Source organism: Natator depressus, chromosome 2 (assembly GCF_965152275.1).
Source record: "Natator depressus isolate rNatDep1 chromosome 2, rNatDep2.hap1, whole genome shotgun sequence".
NCBI classification, from domain to species: Eukaryota; Metazoa; Chordata; order Testudines; family Cheloniidae; genus Natator; species Natator depressus.
Window position 1 is genome coordinate 31,405,248 of NC_134235.1, and position 14,640 is coordinate 31,419,887.

The window sequence follows — 14,640 nt, forward strand, 5'->3', positions numbered from 1 at the left end:
AGGCATCTAACTCTCCCCAGGCATGTTATAAGGAGCCTAACTTGGGACTGTGGATGCCACAAGGTTGCAGGGCATGTAAACATTAGACAGTGTGATCTAGCCTTCAGTGTGCGCATGTACACATGGCCACACACACAGTCTGAACTGGCTTCCTCCTTGTAACAAGCTCTAGCTATTGTAATATCCTTTCAACTAATACAATCTACTCAATTAACAGTCTGCTTCCTGCTGAATTCCTAACAACCTCACAATGTGCTGCCTTGTCTATATTAGTGTCAGACATCTCTGCCAGTGACCTTACTGTACACTTGTAGAAACCTTTACCCTATTTTAAGTTAGAGAATATCTGGGTATTTGAAAGTCAAGTCTCTAGTCTGGTATAATTGCACTAAATCCAAGTACAGTAAATAGCAAAATTCTTATTGAAGCCACTGGCAAATGCCTCAAGCACTATGATTTACCAGACTAAATCACTAACGTTTACTGTGAGATACCCAAATTGAGTCCAATGTAAACTCAACTTTGTGCCAGTCAGGACTGATGTGTAATCCATCCTCTCTTAGGAAGGTAAAGAGTTACAGGAATAACACTGTTGTTGTTTTTTTTTGTTTCAGGCGGTCGGTGAGATATACTTCTTGTGGGGAGAATCATGGCATTAAAGCACCACATCCAGAGCAGTATTTGACCCCACTGCAGCAGAAAGAAGTTACAGTGAGACATCTAAAAACAAAACTGAAGGAATCTGAGAGCAAACTTCAAGAAAGGTACAGTTTCTCCCAGAAAAATAATTTGGGAAGAGATGAGATTTATTCAGCAGTTTCCACTAGGGAGAAAATCCTGAAGTTCCTACTCCCTTCTTGACTGCAGTGAGTTTTAACTAAGGAGCTTAGAATTTGGCTGTATCTGATTAAATTAAATTGTTTACAGCCATTGCAGGTTTCATAACCGTTCCATGAATGCATACAGTGTAGTTAACTTTTGGAAAGGAACCAGTGATCTCCTTTGAGCCTGGACTGCATTATAAATATTTTGAAGGGATATTTTTAAAATCAGTCTGATATTGCACCAGTAACTTTTGCACATGCAACTGTTGATGCCTTCAGACTTGTAACTATGTTTTCAAGGACTGGCTTTGCAAGTGGCTCAATCAGTTGTCAACATCAGTCATGCCCAAAGAGTGTATTTCTGAAAATATGAGAAGTTACTGCACAATATCGTCTCTTGTTCTAAACCTCTTCGTAATAGAAAAAGTCTCTCCCCCCCACCCTCTTGACAGCAAAAACTCTTTGACAGGAGATCCTGCCTGGTTGTGTTTTTGTTTGTTTTACTCACAATAGTACTATGTAGTGATGTTCTGCAGAAGAACAACCGCTTACATTACACAACAAGAGATATTTCTTTAATTGACAAGTTTATGGTTTGGGTCTAAATCGTGGTGCCTTTGCACAGAGAGACAGTACAGGGGGTGGGGAGAGATTTGAATGAAGTGGGATTTTACACACATCCCTTTCCCCCAAACAAAAGTGTGGCATAGATAACCGCTGTCATGCTGCCTCTGGAACTTCCTGTGTAGCCCAGACATGTGTGGTTAGCTCAGTGAATCCACTGAGCAGTCAACCAACCTACCTTGCCATCCATTGTCCTCATGTTATACCTCTGCCAGTCCACTGTGAAACTGTACTATGTGCATAAGGGTATTGGTCCAACTTTTTGCAGCATCTCTACGTCCTCACCATCCCTACGTAACGGAATGTCTCTGAATGCTTTAATTGACCAAAGAACAGAAGTTTTACAGTGATTTTGCTTTTGCGACAGGGAAACAGAAATAGAAGAGCTTAAGTCGCAGCTGGCTCGCATGAGGGAAGACTGGATTGAAGAGGAGTGTCATCGAGTGGAAGCACAGCTGGCCTTGAAAGAAGCAAGAAAGGAGATCAAACAACTCAAGCAGGTTATTGAAACCATGAAAAACAGCTTGGCTGAGAAAGACAAAGGGATTCAGAAGTATTTCATAGACATAAATATCCAAAACAAGAAATTGGAGTCCTTGCTTCACAGCATGGAGATGGCTCAGAGCGGCTCTCTGAGGGATGAGCAGTGTATAGAGTATACATGTGAGTCACCTGGTAAGTCTTTAGGTCCAAGTTCAATATATTCCAAAATGGTGGACAGCCTAGTTATGGAGGACCAAGCCATGGAGGACAGCAGGCTGCTGCTCAATGATGATATGGCTAATGGGACTGACTTTTTTGAAGAAATTATTCTGGCTGCTACACCTGAATCTGGTGATCCAGCCCTCTTCACTTCCAGTACTGGGCCCGCTGCCCTAAACCAAAATGCACTTGAAAGGGTCTGTGCTGAAAAACTAACATCCTCACAGGCAGAGGAGGAGAGTGACAACAGCATGAGGATGGAACAGGCCATTCAGACTGATGTGGTGCCATACAGCCCAGATGTGGAGCAGCTCGTTCAGAACATATTCAGATCACAACATACCAGTTCCATGAGCCCATTTGCTACCTTAAAGGGATTGGATGGATTTCCTGCTCAATGTTTCAGTGAATCTGCTTTGCTACTGGACTTAAATCCCAGTGATCCAAACTCTGCCATCCTTTTGTCTCCCATGGAGTCTCCAGGTAGCAAGGGGGATTGGGGCATTAGTGAAAACCGTGTTATGAAGGAACTTGACTTTACAGCCTCCCATGATGAAACATTTAGAAATGTCATTACTCTCTCTCAGGCAGGCATCACGAAAAGGTACTGGAGCAGCAGTTTCCTTGTAGATCTTTTGGCTGTAGCAGCCCCCATTGTACCAACAGTAATGTGGGCGTTCAGCACTCAGCGAGGTGGAACGGATCCGGTCTATAACATCGGTGCACTGCTTCGTGGCTGTTGCCTGGTGGCACTACACTCGCTGCGTCGTGCACCTTTTAGTACCAAAACCTAAGTGCAGCTGCCCAGTCGTGAGTGCTGGTTGGTGGGGGAAGAATTACAATAGACCATAAAAAGTGTGTGTGTATAATGGCAGAGTCTGTCTTTTTGCTCCTGAATATTTGATTTGCACTATATTTAGTTGAAAACATGTTTGTTGTTTGAAACTGAAGGAAGGCTCAGTGACGTGGCGGCTTGGTCCTACTAAATGTGCTACCCGTGTACTTTAGCAAGCATGCTGTCACTTTTCATGTGTAGTCTGCTGTATCGATTCTTACACTAAACGCTCATACTTCCAAGGCAGCTTCGGGCACGTATTGTATGTCTGTCTTGCTTAGTGCTCTGGTAAAACATATAATTGCCCTAGCATTCCACTGGTCTTTGTGTACAAGGGGACAGTAACCAAAAATGCATTTGTGTAGGTTGTTGGGCATCTTGAATCTTGCTATGTTTGATAAATAGGGGGTAAATATATTTTATGCATATTATTTTAAAGTCTTAAATGAACTCTTATTGTAACCTGCTAGTCATTCAAACCATGAAATATTCTCTTTAAGTGTATTGTGAATTAACTTATTTTTTGCTTATTTAATCGTGTTTTATTGGAAACAACAGATTTATAATCACAAATTACAGTAAAGCATGTTAAAAGTATGAATATGTGTTTTATTTTAGCAAAACCCTCACCTGCAATAAACTATTAAAAATTAATGCAGCTTTAAGGTTGAAATTTTACACACAGAGGAGGTAGGAGCCCAGTGAATACACCAGGGCAGTGGTTTTCAAACTGCGGGTCGCGACCCGATATTGGGTCCCGGAATGTAAAGCACTGGGTCGCAGCGGCTCTGGTTAGCACTGCCGACTGGGCCGTTAAAAGTCCCATCGGCGGTGCTGCCCAGCTAAGGCAGGCTAGTCCGTACCTGTTCAGACACCGCGCTGCACCCCAGAAGTGGCCAGCAGCAGGTCCAGTTCCTAGGTGGGGGGAGGGGCATGGGGTGCCATGCGCTGCCCCCACCCCAAGCACCCGCTCTGCACTCTCATTGGCCAGTTCATGGCCAATGGGTGCTGGGGGAGCAGTGCCTACGGGTGAGAGCTGCGCAGAACTGCTTGCGCACCTCCGCCTAGGAGCCGGACCTGCTGCTTGTTGCTTCCGGGGCACAGTGCAGTCCACGGTGCCAGGAAGCCTGCCTTAGCACCCCCACTGTACTGCTGACCGGAAGCCACTCGAGGTAAGTCCGCACCCCAACCCTGCACCCCAATCTCCTGCCCCAGCCCTGAGCCCCCCCAAACCTAGAGCCCTCTCCTGCACCCTGGCCCTAGCCCAGAGACCCCTCCCACATCCTGAACCCCTCATTCCCAGCCCCACCCTGCAGCCCTCACCCCAACCCTCTGCTCCAGCCCTGCGCCCCTCCCACACCTCAAACCTCTCATCCCCAGCTCAGTTGGGTCATGGGCATCAACAGTTTTCTTCAACTGGGTCGCCAGAAAAAAAGTTTGAAAACCACTGCACTAGGGTACTGTAGATTGGCATTGTTACAACAGGAGAATTTGGCCTGAAAAACTTGGTTATGGCTCCCACAGCAGCTAGTGATCCAGAGATGAAATGCTCTGTATTTGGTCACCAGTCCCCAAGCCATCAGTTCCAATCTTCCACCTATTTTGTATCATTGTGGATTGGGTTAATTTTAATCCTTTAACATATTTAGAATTTGGCCACGTACAGTTGCTCTGGGAACCCATATTCTGAATTTCTGCAATCTGAGAAGTGTAAAAATCTCATCCTTAATTTTGGATTCCTGTATGTCTTTGCATTGTTTCCCTAGCTTTTTTTCAAAAGCCAGTGGGCCCTAATGAGTTTAGTTGACTTTTGAACACATGCTCTAACATTTGCATGCTGCCATATGTGTACATCCGAATGCAAATGCTGTGTCCCCCTCTGTGCACCACGGGAATTGCATGTGCAGATCCTAGAGAGGTAGCAGTGTCTGGTGGATAAAACAAACGGAATGAGATACAGTCTATGCCTGACTCTCTGAACCTTCTTGCAGTGAGACCTTAAGACATTTAACCTCACTGTTGTCAAGTTTTTCCTTTTGTAAAGTAAGTGTAACAGCACTTCCCCATGCCACCTACTTCAGAGGGGTATTGTAAGGTGTGACTACTGATATTCATGAAGTGCTTTGACTGGAAGGGACTATCACTTGATAAATATTAAATACCCATGGGCAGTGGGCTAACTGGCCAACGTGTAGGAAACAGTCCACAGGCAGGTAGCTCATTTACAGATACTGATGGGAGTTTACCTGGACCCTAGCACTTCCCTGCATTAATAAGACATTCTGTGACCGCACCTTATGTTTTCCTAGTAATACTTTATTCTTAAACAAACCCTCCTCCATCATTCCTGACGCATTAGTGCTCAGTGTGGTCTAAGGACTACAGGATACGTGGTGTAAGTGAATGCAAGGGAGTCAAGTTGGTGTAATTTAAGCATCAAGAGGCTGTAAGAAGACAGACATTAAGGCCTCTTCCTGTCTACTCACACCCCATCTTAAATGCTTTCTGTGCTACTTCCAGCTTGTGACACCTCTCCACCCCCAGCAGCCACCTAACTGGACTGTCTTATGTTTGTCACTTACACACCTCTACAAAGCCCACAGTTTTAGTTACACCTGTGCCAACTCCTGCATACCTACTGAAATCGAAACAGTAGGATTTGTGCTCAGCCAGGCAGAGAGGTAAAGCAGCATTTTATCAAGCCAAAAATTTCACCTCAGGGCTGAGAAACAGCATGGGAAATTTCACAGGCAATTAGTTAAAAGGCAGGCCAAAACTCCTGGACAGGTGTGCAAACAAAGTGATTTCTTAATCCTCAGGTTCTAAACAAGCAGAACGATAACTTCTTAATCTTTAGCTGTAAGAATGTACTAAAATGAAAATCATACCCTTACATCACCATGTGAACACAGTATTGTAAGCCCAACTTCCTGTTCCAAAGAATGTGGCATAACAGGCAAGAAAACCAGACCCAGGGCAACAGTTCTGATACAGGAGTTTGCGGTGAAGTCAGGACTTCCCAGGTAAAATCAAGGAGCTCAAACATCATGTGCTGAAATCCCACGGAAGGATTCAGAGGAGGAAGAGCGTGGTTGGTTTGGCTGTAGGGGAGTGTGGCTTTAGCAGAGGCATTTTGACTAGACTGGTTGAGAGCAGCAGCAACATGTGGGGAAGTCAATATAGAAAAGTAGAACAGAAAGTAATCACATTGTAGACTGTAGTAAGATTGATGTATGGAGAAGGCCTTGGCCAAGACTAACAAAGAGAAGAGAGCGCAAAAAGGCCAGGACATAAGGAAAGGATGCAGTGGAAGATGAGAAACAAGTAGAGTTGTCAGTGGGTATGCCTACACTGCAAAAAATACAGCAGAGCGTCTCAGAGCCTGGGTCAACTGACTTGGGCTCATGAGGCTTGTGCTACAGGGCTAAATATAGCAGTGCAGACGTCCCTGCTCCGGGTGGAGCCTCAGCCCCACCCTCACTGGGTCCCAGTGTTCAGGCAGAAACATCTACATGGCTATTTTTAGCCCTGGTCAGGTGACAGGGGCTCTGAAGCTCACTGCTACATGATTTTTTTTGCAGTGTAGATATACCCATTGGTGATAGAAAAGGTAGGTGGAGAAGCAAGATGAGAAGTTCAGTTTTGGAGACAGGATGGATTGGAATGGGTGGCTGGACAGAGATATGAAGGTTGGGGGTAGTGAGGTAGGTACGGTCTTTGGAAGGGTCAGCTGATGAGAACTACAGAAACCTGAGGAATACCAACAGTTCTGGGACTGCCCAGCTGAAGTAATGAAGAATTACAGTAAGTTAGTGTTTTAGAATTCATAAACATTCCCACAAATATTCCTTCCATTTTCAGTTACCTGAAATTTATCTTGCGTTCAGCATAGCCAGCCCCAGCAAGTGCTGGCTGCATAGCTGACATGAATATGATAGATGCAGCTGTAGGGTTTTGCACAGCTGCGGGAACGGGACTCTATTGGTTAGGATTAAAAGCAAAAATGAACCACTAGAAGAGGAGGGTTGTGCACCAATTTACCATGCAAGCTCACACCAGTGTACAGTACTGGATAGCATCTCTTGTCAGACTTATCCATTTTATAGCAGCATACTAATACCAATTCCATCTCCAAGGTAAGAACACACATAGCTTTGTTTTATCTTCTGCACTATTAAAGTGTGTGCAGTCTCAGTTTAACACCATGCCCTTGGACACAGAAAAAACCCCAAGTAATTTAAGGGCTTAGCCATCTTCAGCTAAATGAGTGGTGATGGTTGTCTCAAAGATACTCGCACAACCCGGAGGAAGAGAGAGTCAGACATGGGGAGTCTTGGTAAAGATACGGAGAGTGCACAAGGTCACAGGTGGTTAAGGACTATACAGGACTCTCCAGACTTAAAAATAAATAAATCCATTGTTAGGTCCATTGAACTGTAAGTCCCCATCTCAAATGACCCTTTGTTAAGATGTACCCCACATCTTGGTTCCTTTATTTATATTTTATAAATTGTGGATATTTCAAGTGGATGCCAGTTATATTTGATCTTTGAATGATGAGAAAAACAGTAGTTAACTATTTTATAAAAAGCTAATACCTTAAGGATTAGGAGGTATTTAATATTTCATAATCTTCACTGTAAATAGGATGTGCATGAATTTCTCTCTATTTTCAACATTTCCTCACACTAGTCAATTAGAAATGACAGCAATTTAAGGGATACCATGATTCAGAATACACAGAATATTTATTCTCTTTGTATAATCTCATTCGCAAAGCAAGACTTCCTATCATCCTCTCTTATTCTGTCAAACGCATAAATCAATTCATAGTAAACATTTTTGTTTCCCAGAAGGCATGTTCAGAGCCTGGAAATATTCCATTCTTTCTACCAGATATTTTTGGAGGGCACGTTGCTACATACACAGTTCAATAATTTTTAAAGATGTCAAGTGATTCTAACAAGTTTTCCTTTTGTTAAGCATGAATAGTTTTCCTTTTGTTAAGGATGAATAGTGACAAGTGTTCAACAGAGTTGTAATGACACTAAATAACAGACAAACATTTGTTTTCATCTTGAAAGTCAAAATACATTTACAGCTTGAACCAGCCAAATTGAGTCCAAGCCAAAGCTATGTATGCTCTGCATTAGTGAGTGCAAAAGCCAGACAATTGTCTCGGGAATAATTTTCATGAGGCCACAGCCTTATTATGCCATTCCTTAGTATCTCCATCACTGGGGCTACTAAGGAAGATGAAGCACTGATAAAGACCTATATTCCCTCCTGAGCTAAAATCAGTTCAGCACAAAAGTTACACCAGATGGCTACTACTTCCCCATTCTCATGGCACACCTGCCCTGTCCCAGGAGGGGGTTAGAGTCACCTTTAAAGTTGCTCTAAACTTATGCTAGTTGACAACAGTCCTGATGAAACTGAAGACCCCCTAGATTTGAGGCAATGCAGTGGCACTCCTGTCCTACCGTCTTCCTGCCACTCCAACCTTATCGTCAGAAGGCAATTGTCATGGGTACAGAGTATGCAGATTTGACATCAGTTGAGAGCTTCCCTGCCGTGGCGGCGTTCTTAACCTGTCTTGGCATCCAAGACTTGTCTTCCTATTGTGTCTACAAGATACCTATCAGTTTTGGGCATTATATATAGAATAGAACCATTGTACACAGAGAGAGAGAGGGGAGGTTTACTCCAGTTTCAGGCTGGAAGATAATCCAGTGCGTTATCTGACCCTCAGATGAGAGGTGGCAGAGAGAATGGGTCCAAGAATTAGAAGTGATGTTCATTTGGAAGCTGATCATTTTTAAGAACCTCCTCCTGCCATCAGCAAAAATTGCTGTTGTCCAGTGGGGGTTTGCCTTTTCATATATATAGGAAAGGGTTGCAGCCAGCCATGCGCTGCTTTCTGTGGCTCAGGGGACCATCAGTAGGTTGTATAGGACTGGGCCTTAGCTTTGGCTGTATATATCACATTTTTTGTTTTATAATATGTTTGCCCTGTATACAAATCCTTTTCAGAAGAATCCTAGTATACAGTACAGAATGTATGCAACGTTTCAGAATAGCAGCCGTGTTAGTCTGTATCTGCAAAAAGAACAGGAGTACTTGTGGCACCTTAGAGACTAACAAATGTATTTGAGCATAAGCTTTCATGGGCTACAGCTCACTTCATCAGATGCATGCAGTGGAAAATACAGGAGGATGATTTTATATACACAGAGAACATGAAACAATGGGTGTTACCATACACACTATAATGAGAGTGTAGTGGTAACACCCATTGTTTCATGTTCTCCGTGTATATAAAATCATCCTCCTGTATTTTCCACTGCATGCATCCGATGAACTGGGCTGTAGCCCACAAAAGCTTATGCTCAAATAAATTTGTTAGTCTCCAAGGTGCCACAAGTACTCCTGTTCTTCATGTACGCAACGTTCACCTCCACCTACCACTGAAATGTAGCCACCTTTGGGCTGGAAGACGGCAGCCATTTTGGTTGCAAGAATTAAAGTTTTCAGGAGGGGAAAACTTCCCCCATCCAACAGATTTATTGGGGGAATGTTTAGGAAGACTGAATGCAATTGGAATCTGCTTAGGACAGCGTGGTTAATAGCCCATTGATCATATAAATAACCAGATATAGATATATTGTCTGAACAGCTCACCAATACTGAAAGGTCATTAAAGAACCAATCATGTTTTTTCCCAATGACATTACATAAATAAATGTGCTCCCATAATAGCATGCAGTATCAACTCTAAAATGAGAAAAGTATGCAAGTCAGACTGATATTAAAATGTTATCGTGCCAATCTCTTCCACTTGAGACATCTCTGTCTACAATTACAGTGCATTCTTCTCTTGGATTGCAAGTATAACAGTACTGAAAACGGTGTCAGTAAAAAATAAAATCCACTTCATTTCCACCCCTGCTGGTCCTCAACCACAGCAAGTCTGTTTGCTGTTGTTACAAAAAAGGAAAAAAACTGTATGGATGATAATCAGCTCAACAGAAACAGAAGCATTATTTTCCTTTCGGTAGAGGTCAATATCATCTTACATAGGAGAATGCAAGCATATTTTTATAGCATCTTTCCCAACATTTATAAATAAGACAATTAAGAGTGGAACAGCAAAGGTGCATTTTCTGAAATTAAGCACAGAAGCAAAGAATTCTTTAAAATTATTTAATTACACTTTTCAGGTAAGCATAATAGATAATACAGTAGATTTCCCACCACTAAATTATTTACACCCTTTTTTCTTTAAGCTTCAACCATCTATTAGAGTTTATGTCCCCACCATCAGACTGTCACTGCAGCAATCACTGTTCTTGTATAAGGGGGTGGTGCTGGAATAGCGCTATTGCAGGAAACATTGTTCCATCAAGGTATGATTTGCAGGGTTGGTGTTTTATTTTTAAGATCCATCTACTAATAGTTCAAGATACTTTATGGGAGAATTCGGGCTCCAAGATGACCTGAAGAATGCATTAAAATCAAGCAGTGAGTTCTAAAAATACTTAAATCAATACAAATGATGCTTTATGTTGTGAAACTGGGATTCTCCTTTCTGCTGGTACAGTCATCCTAGAAGTGCTTGTGTTAGGATAGTTTTACACCAATTTTGTTCTGCTCTTTCTTCATTAGCCTTTGTGCCTCTTTCTCCATTTTCTTCCTTTGTTGTTCTGCTGCTCTCTTTTCCCTTTCTGCTATCTTCTGCTGCCTGCAATTTGAAGAGAGAACATCAGATTCACACCTTTAGAAAACAGTGCAAGATCCCTTTTACACTGGCTGAAGCTAGACAACTCTTATTTACATGTTTTCAATAAATACTGAACTTCTTACTTCAGGAAAAAAAGACTCTTGTAACTGTGAGCATTAAAGTATACTGAGCCTGCAAGCCCCTTTAGGAATGATGCCTGAAATTCTGGGTTATTCCTGTGCTCCTAATTAGGCAGTTATCAGTTAACCTGCCTTTTCCTCATGCTCAGATTGTTTAAGCTTTAGTTGAAAGAGGGCATATTCTGCACTTTAAGTAAATTGCTGATGTCAAACTTTGCTTCTGTTAAATCTCTTACACTGCATTTTCCCCAGTGAAGACAAGGACTATAGATCTTATCTGTTGGCATCTCTGTATCAGAATCCAGTAACTGTACTTTATTCTTGAGCTGTATGAGATTTTAATCAATCATTCTGGCTAAGCCCTTGTGTCTCACTTTTAAAAGACAGATACTTTTTTCACTGCAAAAACTGCTTCATGGATTTGATCCAAAAAGCCTACTGAACTCAATGAAAGGATTCCCATCGATTTCAAGGACTTTGGATCAGGCCTAGTAGGAACCTCTGAACAAGCCGAAGAATTTCATGAGATATAAGAAGAATGTAACTGATATACAGATGTGCAAATGAAAGACCCATGAGATCACTAGGGAGATATATTTGGAATGAGTTGGGGAGGGGGGAGAATAAGTAAAATAATGTAGCAATCCAAGACTTTTGTTAAAACGTTGGTTGGTTGTTTTTTTGTTGTTACTTTTCCATTTTTTGTGTACAGTTTTGTATCATGCTTTTAAAGATAATCAAGACTTTGTATACAGATCTAGTGAAATTTCTTAGATCTCATGCAGTGACCTTTCTTCTAAATGCATTTCTGCATTTATCAGTCCTCCAAACATCCATAATACATAGGTACAACTGGAATTAACTAGGGTAAATACAGTTATACAAACAAGCTACTTAAAAAAAAAAAAAATCAGTCAGCCTTAGTCTAGAATCAGAATACTCAAAATAAGGGCCTGAGTTTTCTAGACTTTAGAGTTTGCTTGCTTTGAGTTTCTCTTCTCTTTTGTGCCCCAACAGGAGTTTCATTTGCCTGCCCACTCCCTCAATACAAATGCTGGAAAACCTTTTCCTCTCAACACCATCCCTGAGACCCAGACAGACTGGCACTCCTGCCTCGCTTCCCACACCCTCTCTATTGTCAGTCAAGTTCTCATACGTTGTCTAGGCTGCTTTCAAACTCCAGCTGCTGATGCAACACCACTTGTTCCTCAATAGTGTCCAAATTTGCCCCACCTCCCAGTTGGGTTTATTCTCCACCTTAAACCTGGGCATTAACCATTTTGACCAACGAGCCAGAGTACTAAGGGCTAATCTACTTTTTGAGATTTGTTTTCAGAGTTAAAGAATTAGTTAGAAAGCTAACTGAACTCCAAGCTCCACACAGTAGAGTAACTGAGGGTGTAATTTCCACACTACAGTGCACAACTGGATGCTATCACATCTCCCTCATTCTGTATGGAGACAGTCTAAGGACAAGTACAGACTGACTGGGAAATACACATGGCAAATCCATAATGGTAGAAAACTATTTTTGCTCTGATGTCTCAAAGCTCTGTATCAGTGTGTAATTTTATTTTTATAGAAACTGTAAATTAAGAACACAGTTGGTAGTTTACTTTTTCTCAGTTGTAATTGGCTAGATTAAACACTGGGATTAAGATGTTTACCATTACCTACATTTTTTTTTTTTTTAAAGTTAGCTATTAGGTCACATAGGAGAATATAATTCAATAGCCCAGATTTCTAAAATATTTTGGGCTTGATTATGCTGAATGCTTAGCTTCCACTGATATTAATGAGCAAGTCCTTATTCACTTAAAAATATTATCATGTCAAATTAAAACAACAGACATTGATCGAAACCACAAACACCAGACCTGAGAACCCTCAAACTTTGGATTAGAACATCACTGCTCAGCCCTTCTTTAATTTAAAGCAGTATGGCCTCTGAATCAGGTTGCCACTGGGATAGAAATTAAAAAGCAAAAGAAACATCAGCCTGTTCCACAGTGTCTATCCCTGAGGCAGCATCTTTCTGCTATTGCTCTCAGAGCTCAGGCCATCACTGTCTGAAGGATTTGTGCAAAGGGTCAGCTCTCTGGTTGCCATGAGCACACAAAAATTATGTTGCTCGAGAAACAAGATAGAATTTGTTCATTTTATTTCCCCCCCGGTTAAATTTTCCCAGGCGTGGGAGGTGAGTGGCACAATAACAGTGACTGAATCCATACTCCAGCAACTGAGGGATGAACGCCATCTTCTGTATTTGATAAGCAATAACAGATAGAGAGGTAAGGAGGATCCCGGATTCAGTATTATTCCATACTTTTGTTAATGATGGTGGCATGGAATATGCTATTTAAATATGTACACAATAACTCTCCCAGCTCTCTTGCAAGTTTTCTGAAGGGTAGGATAAAAACATGAGAGTTTTGATGAACTGAAAGATCGGGTAATATCAAAAATGAGATTCAGTGATAGCAAAGCAGTTCATGTTGGAAAGAATAATTGAATGGGGGAAATAAGGGCAAGGCAGTGGGGAGGATGTAAGGTTTTTAGTGAATAGTAAATTAATCCATCTAAATAAAGAATGCATACCTCACAGAAGTCCAGTGTTATATTAATTGTATAGGCAGAATCAGAGAGAAAGTTGAAAGAAGAAAAGGAGGACTTGTGGCACCTTACAGACTAACAAATTTATTTGAGCATAAGCTTTCATGAGCTACAGCTCACTACTTCGGAAAGCTTATACTCAAATAAATTTGTTAGTCTCTAAGGTGCCACAAGTCCTCCTTTTCTTTTTGCGGATACAGACTAACACAGCTGCTACTCTGAGAGAAAGTTGAGAGAAGACTAGATCATCTAATCTGACTTCCTGTCTAACACAGACCATTACATTTTATCCAGTTACCCCTTTAGGGTCCAATAATGTGTGTTTGGCTAAAGCATAACTTCCAGAAAGGCAGTCAGTCTGGATCTGAAAACATCAGGAGATGGAGAACGTACCCCTTCCCTTGGTTTGTTCTAATAGTTAAATCACTCTCACTGTTAAAAATCTGTACCTCATTTCTAATTTGAATTGGTCTGGCTCCAGCTTCCAGTCATTGATTCTTGTGCCTTTCTCTGCCAGACTAAAGAGCCAGTTAGCACCTGGTATTTCTCCCTGGGAATGTTCTTGTCCCCCTGAAGTGTTCCTAACCTTTGTTTGCCAGAAGCTGGAAATGGGCGACAGGGGATGGATCACTTGATGATTACCTGTTCTGTTCATTCGCTCTGAAGCACCTGGCACTGACCATTGTCAGAAGACAGGATACTGGGCTACATGGACCATTGGTCTGCCCCAGTATGGCCATTCGAGTTCTTATGTTCTTGTATACAGCAATAAAGTCACCTCTCAATCTTCTTTTCAATAAACTAAACAAATCGAGCTCTTTATGTCTCTCACTGCAAGGCATTTTCTCCAATCTTCAAATTATTTTTTGTCTCTCTGCTCTGCATCCTCTCCAATTTTTCAGCAACCTTTTTAAAATGGACACCAGACCTGTTTGCAGTATTCCAGCATCAGTCTCACCAATGTCTCATACGGAGGTAAAAATCACCTCCTTACTCTTACTCCCATTTACACACCCAAGGAGCACATTAATCCTTTTGGGCACAGCATCACACTTATGTGCTGACTTGCTTGTCCATTATAACCCCTAAATCCTTTTCAGAGTCTCTGCTTTCCTTGCAGCAGTCCCCCATACTGTAGGTACGGCCTACATTCCTTGTGCCTAGATGTAGGAATATCACAAA

At 41.9% G+C, this 14,640-nt stretch overlaps 2 protein-coding genes across 5 annotated transcripts in view; one reads left to right on the forward strand and one right to left on the reverse strand.

Moving 5' to 3' along the window:
- SYBU (syntabulin) overlaps nucleotides 1–3,534 on the forward strand; it is an 84,590-nt gene extending 81,056 nt beyond the window's left edge. For 2 of the 3 annotated variants that reach the window (XM_074943932.1, XM_074943931.1), the window contains 2 exons: nucleotides 615–764; nucleotides 1,816–3,534. In XM_074943932.1, coding sequence (XP_074800033.1) covers nucleotides 615–764; nucleotides 1,816–2,944 — 1,279 coding nt within the window. In that variant the 3' untranslated portion in view covers nucleotides 2,945–3,534. The remainder of the gene's footprint in view (nucleotides 1–614; nucleotides 765–1,815) is intronic. The other variant, XM_074943933.1, reaches the window with a different exon arrangement.
- A 6,698-nt stretch (nucleotides 3,535–10,232) lies between these two features.
- EBAG9 (estrogen receptor binding site associated antigen 9) overlaps nucleotides 10,233–14,640 on the reverse strand; it is a 40,955-nt gene continuing 36,547 nt past the window's right edge. The window contains exon 7 of one of the 2 annotated variants that reach the window (XM_074943930.1): nucleotides 10,233–10,726. In XM_074943930.1, coding sequence (XP_074800031.1) covers nucleotides 10,606–10,726 — 121 coding nt within the window. In that variant the 3' untranslated portion in view covers nucleotides 10,233–10,605. The remainder of the gene's footprint in view (nucleotides 10,727–14,640) is intronic. The other variant, XM_074943929.1, reaches the window with a different exon arrangement.